The sequence below is a fragment of the Rutilus rutilus genome (assembly GCF_951802725.1).
Source record: "Rutilus rutilus genome assembly, chromosome: 4".
NCBI lineage: Eukaryota > Metazoa > Chordata > Actinopteri > Cypriniformes > Leuciscidae > Rutilus > Rutilus rutilus.
The window spans coordinates 50735622-50757261 of record NC_140212.1 but is presented as its reverse complement, the minus strand read 5'-3'; the positions used below and the strand labels follow the sequence as shown (position 1 = coordinate 50757261).

At 40.5% G+C, this 21640-nt stretch overlaps 1 protein-coding gene across 1 annotated transcript in view; it reads left to right on the top strand.

Moving 5' to 3' along the window:
* LOC311289098 (protein NLRC3-like) overlaps positions 1–14670 on the top strand; it is a gene marked incomplete at its 5' end in the record, with an annotated part of 93889 nt that extends 79219 nt beyond the window's left edge. Inside the window, one exon of the mRNA XM_084406856.1 lies at positions 14380–14670. Coding sequence (XP_084262982.1) covers positions 14380–14467 — 88 coding nt within the window. The 3' untranslated portion in view covers positions 14468–14670. The remainder of the gene's footprint in view (positions 1–14379) is intronic.
* Positions 14671–21640: the final 6970 nt, after the last annotated feature.

The following is a 21640-nucleotide window of genomic DNA, read 5'->3' as shown; positions in this document are numbered from 1 at the left end:
TTTGGACTTGTCTGATTGATGTGATTTTACTTTGATCACGGCTGCTTCTCTTGGTAAGTGACATGCTGCAATCAAGCGACGAATTATGGAAGCGTGTTGTATTTCGCTCCCGCTACTAGTGATAAGTCCACGTCTTTTCCACAGAGCAAGATAGTCATGGACCACACCAAAAGCATAACGACTATCTGTGTAGATGTTGACTCGATCTCCTTCTGATAGTTCAAAAGCTTCCGTAAGTGCCGTGAGCTCAGCTACTTGTGCTGAAAATTGCCCAGGAAGAGCTCCTTTCTTCACAACAGTTCCATCAGCTTCCACTACAGCCCATCCAGTATGTCGTTTTCCATCAACATAATAACTGGATCCATCAACCCATAACTCTTTATCTGGATTTTCAAGAGGGATTGGATTAACAGGACCATGGCTTTCCTCTTCTACTTGTTTTTCACACTCATGTGGTGTTCCCTCATGTGGTTCTAGCATCATTGTTGCAGGGTTAAGGGATGTGTCTCTGATTATTTCCACTCTCAAATCCCTGTTCAACAAAGTTGCTTCCCATTTTGCTCTTCTTGCGTCAGTTATGGTCTTGATGTTTGTGTTGTTCAACAACGTCACTATACTGTGTGGAGTGTGAAGTATGATGGTTTGTGCTCCTATCAAATTTTCCACAGCATCCACTGCCCATGTGGCACCATCGAGAGCTTGTATACATCGTGGTTGACCAATCATTGTGACAGGAATCTTTGTGGAAAAGTATCCAACTGGTCTGTATCAATCACCTGGTTTTTGACACAGTACTGCTGAGTAGGTCTCATTTCCCACCCTGGTCCACAAATGGAATGGCAATCGTCCATCGGGAAGTCCCAAGGCTGGGGCTGATGTCAGTTTCTCTTTCATAGATGTAAATGCTTCCTCAGCTTCTGGTGTCCAGGTTATCTGCTCCACTCCAGGCTTTCCTCCCTTGTACAAGTCGATGAGAGGACTAGTGATGCTGGCAAAATCAGGTATATACTGGCGACAGTAGTTGAAAAGTCCCATCACCTTCCGTATTCCTGTAACTGTTAGAGGTTTTGGGAGTTGCCGTAATGCCTCTACACGCTCTGTTGTCATTCTCCTTCCCTCGACAGATATTTCTTGGCCCAAGTAGATAACCTTGGTTTTGGCCAACTGTGCTTTGTCGGGGTTGACTTTGAATCCTCCTTTCCTAAGGGCTTGTAGGACAACATTCAGAGCAAATATATGGCTGTTTTCATCTGGGCTTGCAATCAACAAGTCATCAACATATTGGATGCAAACACTCCCTAAACTCTCAATTTCAGCTTTTCGCTCCGTTAAGAACTGATCCAAAGTTCTATGGAATACCACAGGAGATAGATTAAGTCCTTGTGGGAGTCTGTTCCAGACAAACTGTTTTGCCCCCACTGTGAAGGCCAATTTCTCTTGAGATCTTTCGTCAATAGGTATAGACCAGAAAGCCGACAGTACATCTAATACTGTGAAAATTCTTGCGTTTCCTGGAATATCATTCAGAATGGTGGCTGGATTGGCCACAATAGGATGCGGTTTTGGTGTTACACTGTTAAGTCTTGTGTAATCGATGGTTAATCTCCATGAGTTATCCGATTTCTTGACAGGCCATACAGGACTATTAGTGGTTGATGAAGATTGTCTGATGATTCCTTCAGCTTCCAAGTCTGCCACTATCTCTTCCACAGCTTGTCTTGCTTCAGGTCGGATAGGGTATTGTTTATGAGGGGCATGTATCGGTCCCTCAATAACAACAGGGTCAATGTTGGCTTTACCGCAATCCAATTTGTGTTTAGCCCAAACATCTGGATATAAACTGCACAGAAGTCCCCACACACCATCTTTTCCCCAATCTCTGATAATTGGTTTTGCCGTACCAACAGACGTTAGATTACATGTGCGATCTTCGTGTGGTATTATTCCAGCTGTTGTAGCGATTTGACGACTGTCGGTAAATATGATCATGTTCAACAGTGGAAGAATGTCCATGCCAATAAGGCTTCCTTGTGAATTCGGCCCTACCCAGAAAGATGTCCATAAGACTTCATCTTCATGTATTTGCAAAGGAACTTGTATACTTTTGCGAAATTTAGTGATACCTCCTCCAACTCCTTCAACTTCCATAGTTTCATCTGTTGTAGGTAGGTTCAGATCTGTTATCGAAATCGCTGCTCCTGTGTCAACCAAAATGTCACATGGGTGGCCCCCTATCAATGCATTGACGAAAAGGCGATTGTCTCTTTTCTTACTAATACAGGGGGCCGCTGATTCCTATTGCGGATGCATAATTCCCTCTATGAGCTGACGGACTTGCGCTTCAGTCCACGTCTTCCCTTGAGAGGTTTCATCATTTTTTTTCGCACTGACTTGTTTAAATGATGGACCTTGACCTTCTGCTCCACCTCCTTTAGCCCAACAATCTTTTATTGAGTGGCCACGCTTTCCACAGTTGGTGCAGAAAATCATCCTCTTCTTTGTGTCCATGTTGTATTGAGCTGTTGCCACTCCTCTTCGATTTGGCTTGTTTCCTTCTTCCTTGTTTGATCTCATAGCCATCTCTAAACGCCCAGCCCATTGTAAAATCTGATCATATGTCTCACCTGGATTGACTCCAAGTTATAAGGCTTGTTGGTATTTTGTACTAAGTCCATCCACAAGTGTGTCAGTGAACTGTACATCATCTCTGTCAGGTTGTTTCTTAGCACAGAGAGCCCATCTCTCGTAAGCATTCCACTTACGCAGAGCATATTCATCTGGAGATTCATCATCCTTTTGCTTAATCAATGTCACTAATGTGAAAGGAATTTTTCCAGTCCCCAAGATTTCTTGGATTTCTTTTCGAAACACATCTAATGCTTGCCAAAGACCCAGGGGTCGCCCCTGGTCATCAACCCACAAATTTATCCATTGGGCTGTGGTTATCGAAGCTGGCAAGCGTTCCCATCTGTCTCTTGGGATTTTAGCTTTCACAATGGTGTGTATGTCTTTTAATGTCATTTGGTGTGCTTCAACCAGAGAGTCTAATTCTCGCCAAAACTCTGTGTTTGGATCTTGTCTCTTCAGAGGAGGCAAGGCTGTGAGAATGGCTTGACGCTCTCCTGGTGTGAATGGTCTCTCTTCTGTCATCATTTCAGATTGTAAGTCTTCCCTTTTAACAACAGGTGAAGAAAATTCAGGACCGATCTTGTCAACTGTGATCATGTCGTCATCTCTTGTCTCATCATCCCAGTCAGATCCATAATTACGAGCTGGTGTACATCGCAACATGTCTCTGTTTGGCTGGGCTGATTTAGATCTTGTTATTACTGGAGCTGCTTGTGCAGATGCAATGTACATCTTGTCAACTGGAACTCCATTTGATCTCGAAGGTTGAGACTGTGTCACAGGTTTAGATGAACTTGTATATTGTTCGGGCAAAGCTGGATAGATTGGTTTATAAGGAGGAGGCGTTACTGTGGTTGCGGATTTCACTGGTGGTTGTGAATATTTTCTTTCCGCTTCAGTTATTATATTTGTCCAATCTGGATCAAACGAATCATCATTGGTTGTATTTTCTCCATCTGAACATTTAATAGACATGATTTTGTTCAACTTATTAAATGCTTCAATTTGAGACTTCATTACTTCAGCAAATGGAACTGGACCGCCATTTATATCACAACAAATTCCACCTTGCTTTACAATCCAATGAGCTGCCAGTATTGGAAATGCTTGTGATTTTATCTTGCCTTTTTGAGACTCGAACCAGTGTAACTGTGCATCCATATTTGCATTTATGTCAAGTCCTTTTTTCGAAAGTTTAGCTTGTTTCTTGTTCTTTCTTTCAAGGTACCAAGCCGAAATTGTTCTGCTGTTACAGTCACTTTCTGCCATCTTGCAAAGTTACTTTGTGCTGCTCAGAACAGCAGGGATGTGTGTGTCTGTGAGTGTGTTTCTCTAAGGGTGGGGCTATGGTACTCTGCTTCTCTCTCGCTCTCTCTGTATATTATGTGTGTGCGCTCAGAACTGCAAGCCTATGTATGTGTGTGTATGCATATGTGCATGTATGTATGTGTGTGTGTGTGTCAGAGGCTACCCTTCTTCTCTCTCTCTCCCTCCCTTCTCCAAACTACAGTATATGTGTGTGTGAAGGTATGGAGCAAATTCTGAAGGGAGGGGCTGCCTCACTCTTTCTCCCTTCTTTCACTTCACAGAACAAAAGAAAATTTTATAGAAAAGTTAACTTCAATGTTTTTCAGTATTTTTGTTTAGTTTCCAGTTAACTCAAAACAATTTTTTTTATTATTTTTTTAATATTTGTGGATTTTCTCTCAGATTAATTTCTTGTTTTCTTTTTCCTTTTTTTTCTTTCTTTAAGCTTACTCTGATCAGTATCCTCAAAATATTTGAACAGCTTAACGGTCAAAGTTGGAATGCACGCGATCCTAACTATTTTAACTCGTATTACTCCAGCGTGTTAATGTTTTAGAGTTTTTCCCTGCCATCGTTTTAAACAGACTCGCCACACTTAACCGCTCATGTCAATCGAGCTTTGCTTGTGTTTCACCTCCTCGCCTCGAGTACGAATCTTCCGTGTGTTGGATATATTTTAGAGATTACTCTGCCATCGTTTTAAACAGTCTCGCCATATTTTCCAACCACCAATCAGTGACAACCAGCAAATAATAGTTTTACCGTCTTACAGCTAATTCTCCCAAATTTTTGACTAGATGGTCTTTTTTCTAAAAAAGATCCTTCTCAATCCCAGCATATCAAATAACTTTAGAGGTTTACTTTTCAGAGAACCTAAATAAGCCAAATTAAATTGAATTATTTTAATTTTTTTATTATACTATGTTTTATATTCTTTGGCAAAACCACAGGCTCCTTAAACAACACAGTTCTTTTTAGCAGTTACAGTCATTGTCTCTAATCATCAGGCAGACTTAGAACTTTTATATAAAGGAAAAAGTCTTACCTTGAGACTGTAGTGTTTATTGATCAAACACTCTGAACAAATAAATTGTTTGAACTGGCGTGTAGCCTCTTTATTATCAGAACATACAATTCTAACATGAGCTTAGCTCTCTGTCACTTCTTTTGTGACCCTTTAGGTAATTGTTCACTCTATTAGGTACTACTGCCATCTAGAGGACGATCATAGGAAACACACCTAATCACCACATCCCCTTTCCTTTAGAAGAAAAATATAAACTAAAATGCATGAAACAATAGAAATAATATAACACAATTATCCATTTGACACTAAACAGAAATTTCAAAACAACACATTTGTTTATCACATTTCAAAGGTAACTGAGCAGAGTTATTTACAAATTAAGTCGATCAGGTTTCTTTATTATGCGTGATGATCTTCTTATTATAGGAGGGTCATTTGTTTTTGCAGAATGACCATTTTCCAGGGGAATGGAAGAAGATGAAGAAGACTGCATGCTGGGTGGTGTTACATCTTCAGGTGAGACCAGAACTTCTTCTCCTTTAATGTCAGTCAGTGTCTGGCTCGTTTCTTGCGTCTTAAGAAGACTTCTGCGATTTCTCCGAAGGACCTGCCCATTCTCTGTTCTGACAACATATGATCTCGGATTCACCTCTTCCAAAACAACAGCTTTCTTGTTCCAGCAGTTGGTATCTTCCACTCTCACAATGTCATTCTTTGATAACACTTTCAGCATTTTGGTTTGCTTGTCATAGTTTGTTTTTTGTCTCTTTTGAAGAGCCTTCTGTTTCTGCTTTATTGCTGCACTGTTCATCATGTCTCGTTTTGTGTCAATCCGGCAGGGAAGTGTCGTTCTTATCTTGCGATTCATTAAGAGCTCTGCAGGAGATGCACCATGTTCCAGAGGGGTTGCTCGATAGCTCAGAAGAGCTAGATATGGATCTGACCTTCCTTCAGATGCTTTCTTCAACAATTGCTTTACTATATGCACTCCTTTTTCTGCCTTCCCATTAGACTGAGCATGATGGGGACTTGAGGTCACGTGTCTGAAATCATAATGAGCAGCAAAGTCCTGAAATTCCTTTGAGTTGTAACATGGGCCGTTGTCACTCACTACAACCAGAGGAATGCCATGCCTGGCAAAAATCGACTTCATCTGCTGTATCACACATGCACTTGAGGAGCTAGACAGCAGGGCTATTTCTGGAAAATTTGAAAAATAATCCACTACCAGCAAATACTCTTTACCATGGAAATGAAACAGATCAGTACCTACTTTCTGCCAAGGATGCTGAGGTAGGTCTGTTGTGATCATTGGTTCTCTTGCTTGCTTGTTTTGATGCTTCAGACAAACTTCACAAGTACTGACCATTTTTTCAATGTCAGAATTTATTCCAGGCCAATAAACTGAATCCCTGGATCTCCTCTTGCACTTTTCCATCCCAAGATGTTCCTCGTGTATCCTGGAAAGCATCTCTTTTCTCAGCGCTTGTGGAACAACTATTCTGTCCCGTCTCAGAAGAATGCCATCTGCCACACTGAGCTCATCTCTAACATTGTAGAATTGCGAGCAGGAACTTCTGACCCAGACATTGTTCAGATTTTCAATTACAGCCTGGAGAACTGGATCTTTTGCTGTCTCCTCAGCTATTTGCTTGAGCTTCTGATCAGACACGGGAAGAGATTCAACAACAAGATTCACATGTGTGTTCACATCATCTTCTGTGGAACTCGCATCTGAGGATGTGCATGTTAATGGTGCACGGGACAGCGCATCAGCTAGGACTATGTATTTCCCTGGTGTGTAGACTAATTCGAAATCATAACGTTGCAGTCTCATCATTAGACGCTGAATACGTGGAGACATCTGATTCAGATTCTTTCTGATGATTGCAATTAAAGGCTTGTGGTCCGTCTCTGCTGTGAATGACGATAAGCCATAGACGTATTCGTGAAATTTCTCAAATCCAAAAACAAGTCCGAGACATTCCTTTTCGATCTGAGCATATCTGCACTCAGATTGTGTCATTGTCCTAGAGGCATAGGCTATCGGTTTCCAGCCATCAACATCTGCTTGGAGCAAGACTGCACCTAGACCATCTTTTGATGCGTCCGTGGATATTTTGATACACTTAGAGGAATCAAAGTAGGTTAGAACTGGTGCATTTGTCAAGGTTGACTTGAGCATTTTCCATTCTTGCTCATGCTTACTTGTCCACTTGAACTCAGCTTTATGATTCAACAGTTCCCTGAGGTTCGCAGTTTTTGCGGAGAGGTTTGGTATGAATTTGCCAATGAAATTTACCATTCCCATTATCCTCAGCACACCTTTTTTGTCCACAGGACTCGGCATGTCCAGAATCGCCTGAATTTTGCTTTTGTCAGGTTCAACACCACATCCAGACAACTTGTCACCTAGAAAGGTCATTTCAGTGACACCGAACAGACATTTAGCTCTGTTTAACTTGAGGCCATATTTCCGAACTCTCTGAAGTAGCTGGAAAAGTCTCTGATTGTGTTCCTGCAAAGAGGATCCCCAAACGACTATGTCATCGACATATGCACGAACTCCCTCCAGTCCTTCTATGATATGCTCCATGGCACGATGAAAGATTTCTGAGGCTGAAATTATGCCAAAGGGTAGACGAAGAAATGAATACCGTCCAAATGGAGTATTGAACGTACAGTACTTGGTACTGTCTTCATGAAGCTTCAATTGCCAGAATCCCTGTGAAGCGTCCAACTTGCTGAAATACTGTGCACCAGTCATTTCACTCGTGATCTCCTCACGTTTGGGAATCTGGTAGTGCTCCCTTTTTATGCTCGCATTCAAGTCTTGAGGATCCATGCATACTCTCAGATCACCATTTTTCTTTTTTACACAGACCATCGAGTTCACCCAGTCTGTGGGTTCCTCCACTTTCTTAATTACTCCTAGAGCTGTCATCTTATCCAGCTCCTTTTTTAGTTTCTCTTTAAGTGGCGCAGAAACCCTTCTCGGAGCGTGAACTACAGGGTGAGCATCTTCTTTGAGATGAATTTTGTAAATGAATGGTAGAGCTCCCAGTCCCTTGAAAACATCATCAAATCTGCGAACAATGTCATCTGTAGTTTCCTGCTGTGTTGCTGTTACACCATGACTATTGATACAGTACACTCTTTTTACCAGTCCTAATTCCTCACAGGCTTTGTCACCAAGGAGAGACTGATGATTATCTGGAACTACAACAAAGAGCAGGTGATGAATTTTGTTCTTGACACATACTCGGAGTCTGCACACACCTTGAGTCTTTATTTCCTGTCCATTGTAGGTTTTGAGCGACACAGTGTTTCTTTTTATCTGAGGCTTGATTTCATTTCCTTTATGTCACTTATGCTTATGAGATTGGCCTTTGCTCCTGTATCAAGTTTAAGAGGCACAATGGTTCCATTGACTTGTAGTGACACAATCCATTTGTCATCAGATACACAGTTCACATCGGAGTCATTTTTTTTATTCTCTTCTTGTTTTTGCTGAATATTTTCTGTGTCTCCACTGACCATGCCCACAAAGAAAGTGTCAGACAACTCTGTCTCATCCACAACATGAACAAATGATGATTGCTTTGTTTTATTCTTCGAAAAACACTGCTTAGCGAAGTGGTTCATGCCTTTGCATTTTGCACATTGCTTTCCATATGCTGGGCATTGTTTAGGCTGATGCTTTGAGCCACATCTTTTACAGCAAAATGAATCTGTGCCAGTCTTAGGTACTGCTTTTTGACTCTGCCTTTTCATTTTGTGGGTAACAGCACCAACTACTGGACAGTCAGCACCTGTAATGCCTTCTTTACCGGTGAAAGTCCTAGAATGCAACAGAGCGAGCTCACTCGCATGACAAATCTTAATAGCACTTTCTAATGTCAGCTCTGTTTCTCTGAGCAGTCTTTCTCTTATTTTCTTGTCATCGATTCCGAAAACAATTTGATCTCTGATCATTGATTCAGCTAAGACTCCAAAGTTGCATGTTTTTGCCTTTAGCTTCAAGTCCGTCAAGAATGAGTCAAAACTTTCTCCCTGAGATTGAATGCGTGAACGAAACACATACCTTTCGTATGTTTCATTTTTCTTGGGTGAGCAGTGCTCATCAAATTTCTTTATGACCTCATCATATTTTTCTCCGTCCGCAGCGTCCGCGAACGTAAAAGTATTGTATACTTCAATCGCCTGAGGTCCAGCAACAGTCAAGAGCAACGCTATTTTCCGTGAATCCGCCTTACCATCCAGACCAACAGCCTGCATATATAGCGTGAATTGCTGCTTGAATGTCCGCCAGCTGCTATCAACACTCCCGGTGAGTTTCAGCGATTGCGGTGGTTTGACAGCATCCATCTCTGTTGTATCACAGGACAGTTCACTCCTGGTACCATGTAGTGTTTATTGATCAAACACTCTGAACAAATAAATTGTTTGAACTGGCGTGTAGCCTCTTTATTATCAGAACATACAATTCTAACATGAGCTTAGCTCTCTGTCACTTCTTTTGTGACCCTTTAGGTAATTGTTCACTCTATTAGGTACTACTGCCATCTAGAGGACGATCATAGGAAACACACCTAATCACCACAGAGACATTATTTCTGGATATACTATCATGTTCGTGACGCCAAATTGTTGATTTAAGAATCTTGCTTTCCCCTGTTGTTTAATTTCATGGAAACAGACACCAGTGATTTTGCCAAAAGATATCTCGTATTTATTTAATTAATATAAAACATAGGAGAGAGAGACATTGGACTAGCGAAGATCTAATTCAGCTGCTCAGTCATCTTTCCATTATTTCCATCTCTTCTCTAATTTTCCGACAAACAGGGCTTGGTTTTTATATCCCTGACCAAGGAAAAAAAACTACATCTCCATAGGAACACATACATTTACACAGCAGCAGAAGAACATATGGTTTCCATTAACGTTGGAATGTATTCCCCTTATACTATGCTTGATGAAAAACTGCATATACATTTCAGTCCAGCAGCACACTCAAGTCCAAAGTCTCCCAAAGTCTCTCCCACATATTCACAAAATACAATGAGTACAAATAATTATGAATGTATATAAAAGGTATAAAAGAGATACATAATACTACTGATTACGAATATTAATGAAAGGTAAAAAAGTAATAATAATACTAAAAACATTAAGGGCCCTATCTTGCACCCAGCGCAATTGACTTTGTACACCGACGCATGTTTCATTCCTATTTTGCACCCGCGCAAAGCGCGCTTTTCCCTCCACAGAAGCACGTCGCTAAACTAGGGAATGAACTTGCGCTCTCTGGGCGGTTCAGCGCAAAAAAGGAGGCGTGTTTTGGCGCAAACGTTCCCTGGTGCTATTTTACTGTTCCATAAAACAATTGCGCCACTGGCCATAAAAAACCTAGTCTAAAGTCAGTGGCGCGTTGCGCGTTGTTCATTATGCTATTTTAAGGGCGCATGCTTGACCATAATGTATAGAGTGCACAACGCTCATACACTGTGATTCTCTAATCTACACAGAAGCAGCAGTTTTCATTTTTGCGAATCATATTATTACAAACGATAGATAGATAGATAGATAGATAGATAGATAGATAGATAATTTATTATAAATATAATAATTTATTATTATAAAAGCATACATCTAGCTTACACATTTACCCACATTATTATATGCCTGTTTAGCCGAAGCTAATTTGGGTGTGTTTCTCCCATCCCCAATGTCACTTCTCTCTCTTTTACGGCCGTGACGAGAGCGTTGCTCTCCTCGGCTGTGAACCGCTCTTGACGCGCGCCTGGCAAATCCGCCGTTATAATAGCAATACGCCAAGGAAAAAGTGCGTCTGCTCTTAAAGGGAATGTGAGATGATGCTCTGATTGGTTTATTTCACGTTACGCCCAAACCACACCTATGAATAATGAAGCTACTTCAGACCAACCCCTTTTAGATTTGCGCCCGGCGCAAGAGTCATTTATCCCGCCGGGAAAATAGCAACAGCGCCGAGACCCGCCCACAAAGTTACTTGCGCTTTGCGCTTTGACACTTGCGTTTCAGATCGTTAAAATAGGGCCCTAAATGATGAAATTTGAGTCTTCAAAAGTACATAGTGTAATGGAAGATCTTCTTGGACTACACTTCGATATGACCCCAGCTTTGTATTTATTGAACCTTAATGTGAACAGTCTGTTTAAAAAAGATGCAATACAGCTATTTGTTGTCCTGGTATATTTAGCCAAAAAATGCATTTTGTTACTCTGGTCTGCATCACAGGCTCCATCCTTTAAAATGTGGACATCACAAATCGCTACATGGTTACCACTTGAAAAGCTCACCTACGATAAACATAAAAAATCAAACAAATTCTGGCTCATATGGTCTCCCCTTTGGGAATATATAAAGGAACTCCCTTAATAGGTTTACCGAAATGCTTTTTCTAATTTCTTCTAATTTTCTTTGACTTCCTATCTAAAGGATGCTTTAAGTCAGTGTGACCTTGTTTGTTTATTTGTGGTTGTTATTTTAATTTCTTTCTCTTATTCCTGTCTATTATGTTTTGTATACCCTGTGACATGAATATGACTTTGTTGTGATACTGTAAATGTTAATTTTCTACTGTGGGCAAGCAATAAAAAAACAAAAAAATAAAAAAAAATAAAAAAAAACACAACATCACCAAGTCAACATTTTGGTTCTCATTCTTGCACCGATGGGATTTCAAAATAGCAAGTTTAGCTAGTCCCAACAAAAAATGGCAAGCTTACACTCCCTTTGCCAAGAACATCTATACCTATTTCCAAAAATGGAATTCTGGTTTTCTTGTCTCTTGGTTTATTGGATTTCTTGCCTGTCCCGTGGATTACTCTTGTGCCTCTGACCCCTGCCTGTTTTGTTTTGTTTTGTTTGTTTTTTTGGACTGTCTTCCTGTTCTTGCGATTCTGGATACCCCTTTAATAAAAGCTGCATTTGGATTCTCTACCTTCGTGTCTCGGAGCAGTTCATAACATGGTGCTGTGGGCAGTATACTGTTGACAAAAAAAGTTTTATCTGTACTTTTCCTATATCCCACCAACAACTTTCTCTTACCTCTTTCCAAGCTTTCCAAAAGGAGTGAAAAGCATGAATTAAAGAATTATCCTGGAGTAAATTATTATTAAAAATGCCAATACGTAGAAAAAGATTTAATACAAGGAACGGAAACAGTCATATAAATATAGTGGTGATCAGACAAGAGGTTTGGTGAAATAGAGACATCTCCCCAGATTATTAGCCTTCACATAAAACCGATCAAGTCTTGCTGCTGATATTTATTTCATTAGAATTCTGTTTGAGCCAGGTATACTGCCTAACCCCTGGAAAAATGTCTCTCCATAAATCAGTAAAACTATGATAATTAATTAGACCTAAGTGCTTCAGCCGCACAAGCATGAGGTTCCTCATGATTCCTATCCACAGCTTGACCTAAAGTACAGTTAAAATCTAGCCTGACTAACGTCAGACCTCGTCTCATTGAGACGTGGTCTGGAAACCACATGTTCATTTTCTCGTATTTGAGGCATGGTTTACGAATGCCCAGAGCCGTTTTTGGGCGCTACGAATGTCTATCAAATGCGCCTGTACGTAGCTCATAGCCAATCGTTTCAATTATACTAGATGACGTATGTAGAGCGACAGAAATTCAACAAGGAAGAAGACGATGGGTCAGAGATTTATGTGTACACGATCGCGTTCAGCGACTATTGCCGTTTGTGCAAGACAAACATGAGGGTAGAAGGTATATATGGAAACTCTACAGACATGTTTTTATCGAAAAAAACACGGATATAAACAAACTGCTTCGGTGTGTCGCATAGTGTATCATCATCGTCTTGCTGCTCCCTCCCCGTTCTGTGATTGGTCCCCTCGCTTAGGCAAAAATCTGGTCCATGGTGTCCAGGCTGCCTAGCAGCGTGAATAAAATTGCGCTGCGCGCAAGGCAGCATGGGGAAACCTAGGCTAGGGTGAAACTTGTGCTAAATGCAATTTTGAACCACTGATAATCAAATGCTTACAGATGTGTCTATAATGTGACTGATTATTCCTGGGACAACAAACTGCTGTTCACGAGCAGTGTATGTCACTACTGAAATTATTCTCATTAACATTATAGTTCACGGCATTTGACTGCATATAACAGTACTGATTATAGATATCAGTTTGTCTTAAAGGGATACTCCACTTTTTTTGGAAATAGGCTCATTTTACAACTCCCCCAGAGTTAAACAGTTGAGTTTTACCGTTTGCGAATCCATTCAGCCGATCTCCGGGTCTGGCGGTACCACTTTTAGCATAGCTTAGCATAGATCATTGAATCGGACAAGACCATTAGCATATTTCTCAAAAAAATTACCAAAGAGTTTCGATATTTTTCCTATTTAAAACTTGACTCTTCTGTAGTTACATCGTGTCATAAGACCGACGTAAAATGTAAAGTTGCGATTTTCTAGGCTGATATGGCTAGGAACTATACTCTCATTCCTGTGTAATAATCAAGAAACTTTGCTGCCGTACCATGAGTCCAGCAGGCGTAATGATATGACACAGCCCCTGAAAATAGTCCCCAACTCGGTAACTTCCAACGTGACCGGGACTAAGTTTGTGTGTATCATTCGTATGCGTCTCTTGTAATAAGACTTCTATCTATCTTTTTTAACTGTAAATAATCAAATAATGCAGCTCTCTTCTCAATGCCCCGACAACCATTAATATTAAAAGAACCAATATTAAATGAAGTCATGGGGATAAGAAAAAGAAATTCAAAGAGCAATAGCACCACAAAACACCACAAAACTCATCATAATCTTAATAGTTTTTCGCAGATCGAGTCTTCATTCATTCAAGTCGATAACGTTTTGGTTGATCAAGTTCCTCTAAAGTAGATTTTCTCATGGCAATGGCACATGATTCATTGAAAAGCCTCAGACTTGGAAAAAGCATTTAAATTTTTTTTTTTTTTTTTGTAGAATCAAGAAAATGATTCAACTGTTCAACCGTGTAGTTGTCACGTCCCTGGGCTGATCTGTCCATTCTTCCCGGTCTCTGTTGTGGTTTTGTGTTTGTTTGGAGCATGTGGGTCTGTTTTGACAGTTCACCATGTGCTTTCTCTGTCATTACGGTGTCTCTCCCCGCCCCCTTGTTATCCCATTCATTACCTCGTTATTGTTTCACTCCCCTCACCTGATCCTGCATCAATTCATTCCTTCTGTCTCCTATTTAGTCCCCTTGTGTGTGTTGTCTTGTGCCAGATCGTTGTTTGAGCTATGTGTGATTATTGCTCCAGTTGCCTTGTCTTGTGTTTCTCTGTGTCATGTTGGACCTTTTGTTTCATTTTTTTTTTTTTTTTCTCTACCTCCTCCTGACTTTCTCAGGTGGTTCTGCTGCATTCAGCCCTGGCCTTGCTCTCAGTCTCTGCTTGTGGATCGCCCCTTTCTCTGCCCTCCTTCACATACTACCTGAGAGTCGCCATTCTCCTGCCGCTTCAGACCGTTGCTGCGCTACACCGCCTGGTTCTGGTTCTTCAGACGTTGTGTCGATCTTCTGAGGACACTACCCTGGGAGTCCCTCTAAATTTGTTTAGCCTATATTGAGCTCCTGTCTGGGTCGTTGACAGACTTTTGTGTTTCCCTTTTTGAAGAAGAATAAAACCTTTTGTTGCCAGCAGTTTGAGTCTGTGTCCTAACCTAACAGTAGTAGGATACATTTGTTTTAGAAGTGAAACTTCCTTGAGAGGTTGCATCAATGCTGTCTCCACAACTATCTGAGTATTCACTGTCAGAATCATAAAGAGAGTGTCCATCATGTTCCAAACCATCTTTAGTCTCATTATGCGACCAAGTTATCTATTTGTGAATCAATAAAATTTGTCGCTCCCTCAAATTTCACATGTTTACCAATGTGCTCAGAAACCCTAGTGCTATCAGCACCAACAGGTTCTGCACCATCCTGTTTTTCTACACGATCACCAGCAATATTTTCACTCAATACATCAGGAACAATGGGGACCACATCAGAGTTATCGACACTACCAGACGAACTAGGTTCACTAAGGCTGTCGCTAACTTTTTCAGAGTTCTGAACAGTTTTATTTTCATTGTTTTCATCGGGAGTATGATTTACCTGCTCATTAACAGTGACTGACTCATCCCCATGGTTAACTTGTTCAGCGTCTTTTTTTGTGGGACACGTTTGTCTAGTATGACCATGCTTTCCACAGACAAAACATCTCATTGTGTCGGAAGAAATGAAGATAGTATAATAGTATAATCCTTACTCGACACTGTCAGCTTCACTGAAACATTCAAATCCTGACATTCAGCTCCCAAAATCATGAAAATTTGTCTTCTGAAAGACATGATGTGTTTTAAATCTGGGTTTTTTATACCCAGAGGAATCATCTTCATTAAACCGACGATTTTGCCGTAATGCGCAAGAATGCGTTCAAGCATATCATTGGGAATAAAGGGTAGGACATTTGAAAGAATAACCTTTTTTGAAAGGTTGGACAGCGGCAGTACAGGAATGAAATTATCTCTCACTGATACACCACACTCAACTAAATGATCCACCATAGTTAACTCCTTCAGAAAGATAACAATAGCATTATTCATCCTTGACGCAGACAAAATATTTTGTGCACCAATTTCATTTCCGATTCTTCCACCGACACCGAATCATCTGGTAGGCATTTGCAGCCATGTCTTTTGAGTTTGGACCCATAATCACCACACGACTGGACTATAAATAAACCTACTACAAACTACTAACTAGCAAAATTATACAAAAGAAATAAAGCACTCACTCAAAAACGGTGTCACTCATTCACTCGCACGCTTCCCACAATCACTCCGCACATGCGCACACGAGAGAGAGAGAGAGAGAGAGAGAGAGAGTGTGTGTGTGTGTGTTCAAGAGAGTGTGTGGCCTAGTAAACCCTACATTATGGGGACAAAAACAAGGATGGCAATATCCGAAATCCTTGTACGTGTGGGGACATTTTTTTGGTCCCCATGAGGAAAACGGCTGTGATGTTTTTTTGAAAATGTGAAATTGCAGAAAGTTTTCTGTGATGGGTAGGTTTAGGGATAGGGTTAGTGTAAGGGACTAGAATATACAGTTTGTACAGTATAAAAATCATTATGTCTATGGAAAGTCCTCATAAAACATGAAAACACTACGTGTGTGTGTGTGTGTGTGTGTGTGTGTGTGTGTGTGTGTGTGTGTGTGCGCATGTGTGTTTAAGAGAGAGAGAGTGTGTGTGTGTGTGTGTGTGTGTGTGTGAGAGAGAGAGAGAGAGAGTGTGTATGTGTGTGTGTGTGTGAGAGAGAGAGAGAGAGAGAGAGAGAGAGAGAGAGAGAGAGAGAGAGAGAGAGAGAGTGTGTGTGTGTGTGTGTGTGAGAGAGAGAGAGAGAGAGTGTGTATGTGTGTGTGTGTGTGAGAGAGAGAGAGAGAGAGAGAGAGAGAGAGAGAGAGAGAGAGAGAGAGAGTGTGTGTGTGTGTGTGTGTGTGTGTGTGTGTGTGAGAGAGAGTGTGTTTGTGTGTGTGTTTACTGATTAACTGTCACTGTGTGTGTTTTGTAGTGTGGATCATGGAGGAGAGATCTGGATTACAGCAGGACTACGAAAATGTACGTCTACACACACACACACACGCTGGAATATTTGGGGAAAGTGCACTTCTGATGATCTGTTGTGATATTAGTATGAAGAGTTTTTGAAATGTAAAACTTGCTTGAGAAAATTGTGGCAAAGCAATTAAAAAAACAGTAAAAGATCAAACAGTTTCATAATTCCTGATTACAGAAATATTTGAACATAAGAATCCTATCTCTTCTGTTTGGTAACCATGGCGATTTCAGTCAGAACCTCATTCAGGACAAAAGCTTTTACAGAATGATATTTCTTTAGTGCTTTATTATCATCGGTTGCTCACAATCCTGAATGAACGAGTCAGATCTGAAATGAAGACTCGAGATAGAGAGTTTCTGTAATTCACTGATGTGTGTTTTCTCTCCATCAGATTCTCATCCGCTCACTCTGGATCTGAACACAGTGAATAAACTCCTCTTTCTGTCTGAGGAGAACAGAGAGATTATTGGCACTTACACAGAGCTCCAGCCGTATCCTGATCATCCAGACAGATTTGATTATTATCCTCAGGTGTTGTGTAGAGAGAGTGTGTGTGGACGCTGTTACTGGGAGATTGAGTGGAGTGGTGATGGTGTGTGTATATCAGTGTCATATAAGAGCATCAGCAGGAAGGGAGAGGGTCAAGAGTGTGGGTTTGGAGCTAATGATCAGTCCTGGAGTTTGTCCTGCTCTTCCTCCAGTTACTCATTCTGGCACAATGACATAAAGACTGAACTCCCTGTAAAGCCCATCAGCTGGAGAATAGGAGTGTGTAGAACAGGAGTGTTTGTGGATCACAGTGCAGGAACTCTATCCTTCTACAGCGTCTCTGACACAAAGAGCCTCATACACACAGTCCAGACCACATTCACACACACACTCTATCCTGGGTTTTGGGTTAATCCTTTATCATTAGTGAAACTGTGTTGATGAATGAGAATAAACTGATGAGAGATTCTACCCATAATGCTGTAGCGACAATGGGTAGAAACCAACCACCAACTAATCTTCTTCCAGAAAATTAGTTCAAACTTCCCACTTCCTGCCGAACAAAGAGGAAGATTTGTTCAGAACATCTCATGATCGTCATCAATCTTGCCATCGGGTCCGGCATCACCGGTCTGACTAATTAAAGGAGCCCCAGCACTAACTAAATAATGAATGGACAATGCTAGATTTGTGCCGAAACACTGACTGGTCAAGAGATGACGTGAGACCCAAGGTCCCACGAGAGACAAAGAGATTTCAGCAGGAAATACCTGTGACCCCAGGGCTGTCTTAAGCCCATAAACGTTACACACAAAGAGACGTTAACCTATCAAAATCCTTGAAGCTCAACCCAGAGCCATGAATCATTCACAGTCTCCAGAAAGTCTGCGGACCAACGACTTTTATTGGTAAACTTTGATAGTTTGCAAGACGGATCGATACCAGCAGATGTTGCGGAACCCCTACAACATTCCAGGCCTCCTCCTCCGTAAGGACCTCTGAATGAACAAACCAGAATTCTTTTCTCTCTAAACCAGAAAACTGAGATTCTCCCTACATTATACATAAAACTCATTCAATAACAATTTTCAATGGACTTATAAACATCATACATCATTCTATGTGTTTCTACGATATATGTGTCCATTTAATATGCTTTAATCCCATATAATTCATGTAATTGTATAACTATTAGGTGGGTGAATGAAAGTGTGTACTGTTTCATATCAATGCTATCTTACGAACGCAACTAGCAAGATGGCTTGATTGAAATCTGTGTAAAATGTTTCGTATTCTTATAATACTGACCATGTCTAAACTGTAGTCTCTGTTCTCTCTATCAGTTTTGGAGATCCCAGATAATGCATGATTTACGATCAGAACTGAAAAGAATGCCACCTCCTAAATTCAGCCAGGGTCTAATTGGCCAGAACTCATCCTGGAGGTTGGACAAACTTTGAGTTTAAAAATCTTAGACCCTAAACAAAGCTCTCTCTCTCGGTGCCCTCTCGATCTCTGTGCTGCTCCATCTCTTGCTCTCTGTTCTCGCTCTCAACAAGTGCAGAACAAAAATGCAGCGGGAGATGAAGATCTAAAGCAAGACCAGTAACCATGTAACTGAGGAGCAGACCAACCCAAATTAAGATCAGATGGGTTAGATTCATTTCCAGTCATCTAACTACTCTCCATATCTCATTTTATTTCTTTCTTTGTGTTATTTTCCCTTTCCGATTGAAAGTCTCGGTTTTAAGTAAAGTTTTGCGGCAAAGTTTCGGTCAACGATTCATGGCTGCAACGCACGCTTTCAACTTCAAAGACTTTTCATTCAGCAGCTCCAGCACACCACGTGACTGGCCGCCGCAGACATCAGGCACGAGGAGACCAGCCAAGGAACGGACCGGGAAACCCCCTTTTACGCAACAAAGGGAATTCCCAAAAAGGAACGCAAAGGACAAGCAAGTAGTACCTCCAGACTGAAAGCTGAACTGGTGTATTGATACATTTAATAACCTGTCTAAGAAACGATAGAAGGGTTAATTAATGATTAATGGTTCGTTCCAGGTCATGTCTTATAAGTGCATATAGAATCGTGAGATTTCATCCTCTCACTCTTAAACCCACTCTTTCCTCACTCTATCCCTTCCTGCAACGCGTATGAATGTGTGTGTGCGTGTGCGTGTGTTTGTGTTAGATATTAGCTTTATGTGTTAGTAGCCTATATAATCAATAAAGTATTGTTTGTATTTAAAAGAGATTACTCGTGTGTGCTTATCAGATTTATTGTCTTGAACTTCGATTTAAGTTACCTATGCTGTTACCCTTAATTTACTTCGTAATTTACTGTTAGCTGGGGATCAATTCTTTCTTGGCCAGGAAGATATTATATTTCCAAGAGTTAATACTTGTTTATGCTTTCTGTTCATTGGATGAACTGATAAAATGATCATACTATTGATTCTGTTACAGTAAATTCTGAAAATAATTAAAAATAATTAAAATATTAATTATTGATCATAATCCGTTATGAATAATAATTAATAATATTTATACGTGGGCGTATAAACGCTACAATGCTTTGAGCTGCATGATAAATCAGTGACAGTGAGATGTTCTAGAGTCTCTTATTGTCAAGTCAAGTCAAGTCAAGTCATCTTCATTTATATAGCGCTTTTAACAATGTAGATTGTTTCAAAGCAGCTTTACAGAGATAAACGTATAATTTAAGGTAACAGAGATTGTTTTGGCTTTATATCGGTTCTTTAATAAAGTTATTTTCCAGCTAAAGTTAGTTTTGATTGATTTGCTTCCGTCGCAACGATCATTTGTTATTAAATTAGGGGCCGCTAAGACGACACCATTCCCTCTACACAGACTTTAAACGCGAACCTGTGAGAAACGCTGATGGCGTTCAGATGCGCATTAAGAACGGGTTCCATAGTTATGTGCGTTTGAATATATGTGTGCAGGTTTGTAATTCCCTACAAACCAAGCCTAAACAAAGTACTGGTCTTTCCTTATAAATTGTGATACGGATTTTTTTTTTTTTTTTGTCACTTCGGGGTAGGTTTGCGAAACGAATTTTCCTGACAACGCTTTATCTGTAGAGTGGTAATGTGCAGAAGAGGACTGGCTTCTTTGATTTAGATAGTTTGTGGATCGTTAGGTAGAGCTCACAGCGGGTGATCGGCCAGAATCACGCAAGATTTCTTCATTGGAAGTATTTATTGAATTTACAACTGCATGATTGAATATGTACATTGATGTGTGGTTCTGAAATAAATAAAAGAAATAAAACAAACATAATTAGTTGAATGCAAATAAATGATTATCATGCAACAAACCTCTAGTAGTATTAAATGTATAATAATATAGTAGAAATAAAATACAATAATATTTTAACATGGCCGAAACTGGCATTAAAGAATGAAAAAGGCTGTTCTGTAAGCAGCTACAACTATAACAATAAGAAAGGATAAGCCATTCGCAATACAATGGCTCCCTCTGCTGGTCGCATAAATAACTACACCAGGCCGCTCCGAGAGGTGTCACGTGACGACCAGTGTACATGCGGGAGGTGCGTGCCCTATAACCAATTAACTGGATTGAAGGCGAATATCACCGCGATAGCTTACAAACTATGCGCAAAGGTGCTTAACTGGTATTTCTACAATGTGTAACCAAAGAATAATGCCCGAGTGGCAACCTATACATTGATAGAAAGAAGCATCACGACACGAGGTCTAGCTGGGCAGGAAAAGCCTGAGCTTACATTTAGCAACACTAAACAGACAAAACACTACCAATCTAGCCTTAACAATGACAGTAAAAGAACAACAATATTCTGATTCTTACTTGTAAAGACGCACACAGAATAAAGCAGTTGTATCAAGGCAGGTTGTAAGTCCGTGCGGTTAGCGTACACTACTGGCAAAAGTCTCTGACAGAATGTTACCCGCGTGCAGCGATCCTGAGTCAACTTGTGATTGGCTAAGAGTCCAGGTGAAGCGAAGCGTCGTCCAGTAGGAGAGAGAGAGTCACAGTAAAGTGTCTGATGCTTAGCGACCACAAGGGGGCCTTTTTAACAGGTAAATCTACCGTGGTAAATCTACCGCCAGCAGTCGATTTTGATATTCTAGGTATTATCAACTGGCTGGAATTTTGAGATCGCAATAGACGTGAAGGACTATAATGCGTTAAGAGCTCGCTCAAGTACTGCGGAGCTAAACCATTTAGTGCTTTGTAAGTAATCAGCAATATTTTAAAATTGATGCGATGTTTGAAGAGGTGATGGAAAAGGAGAATTTAGTTTGTATAAATGATGGAACAAAAACTCGTATGGATGTAAATTTAGGGAGGGAATCAGCAATTGATCTAACTATTGTTTCTAATGAATTAGGGGGAATAATAAATTGGGAGGTATTAAATTGTACAGTGGGTAGTGATCATTTTCCAATATTAAGTACAATTGTAAATAATGAGATAAGGAAGATAAAGAAAGTAAATACAGGAAAGTGGA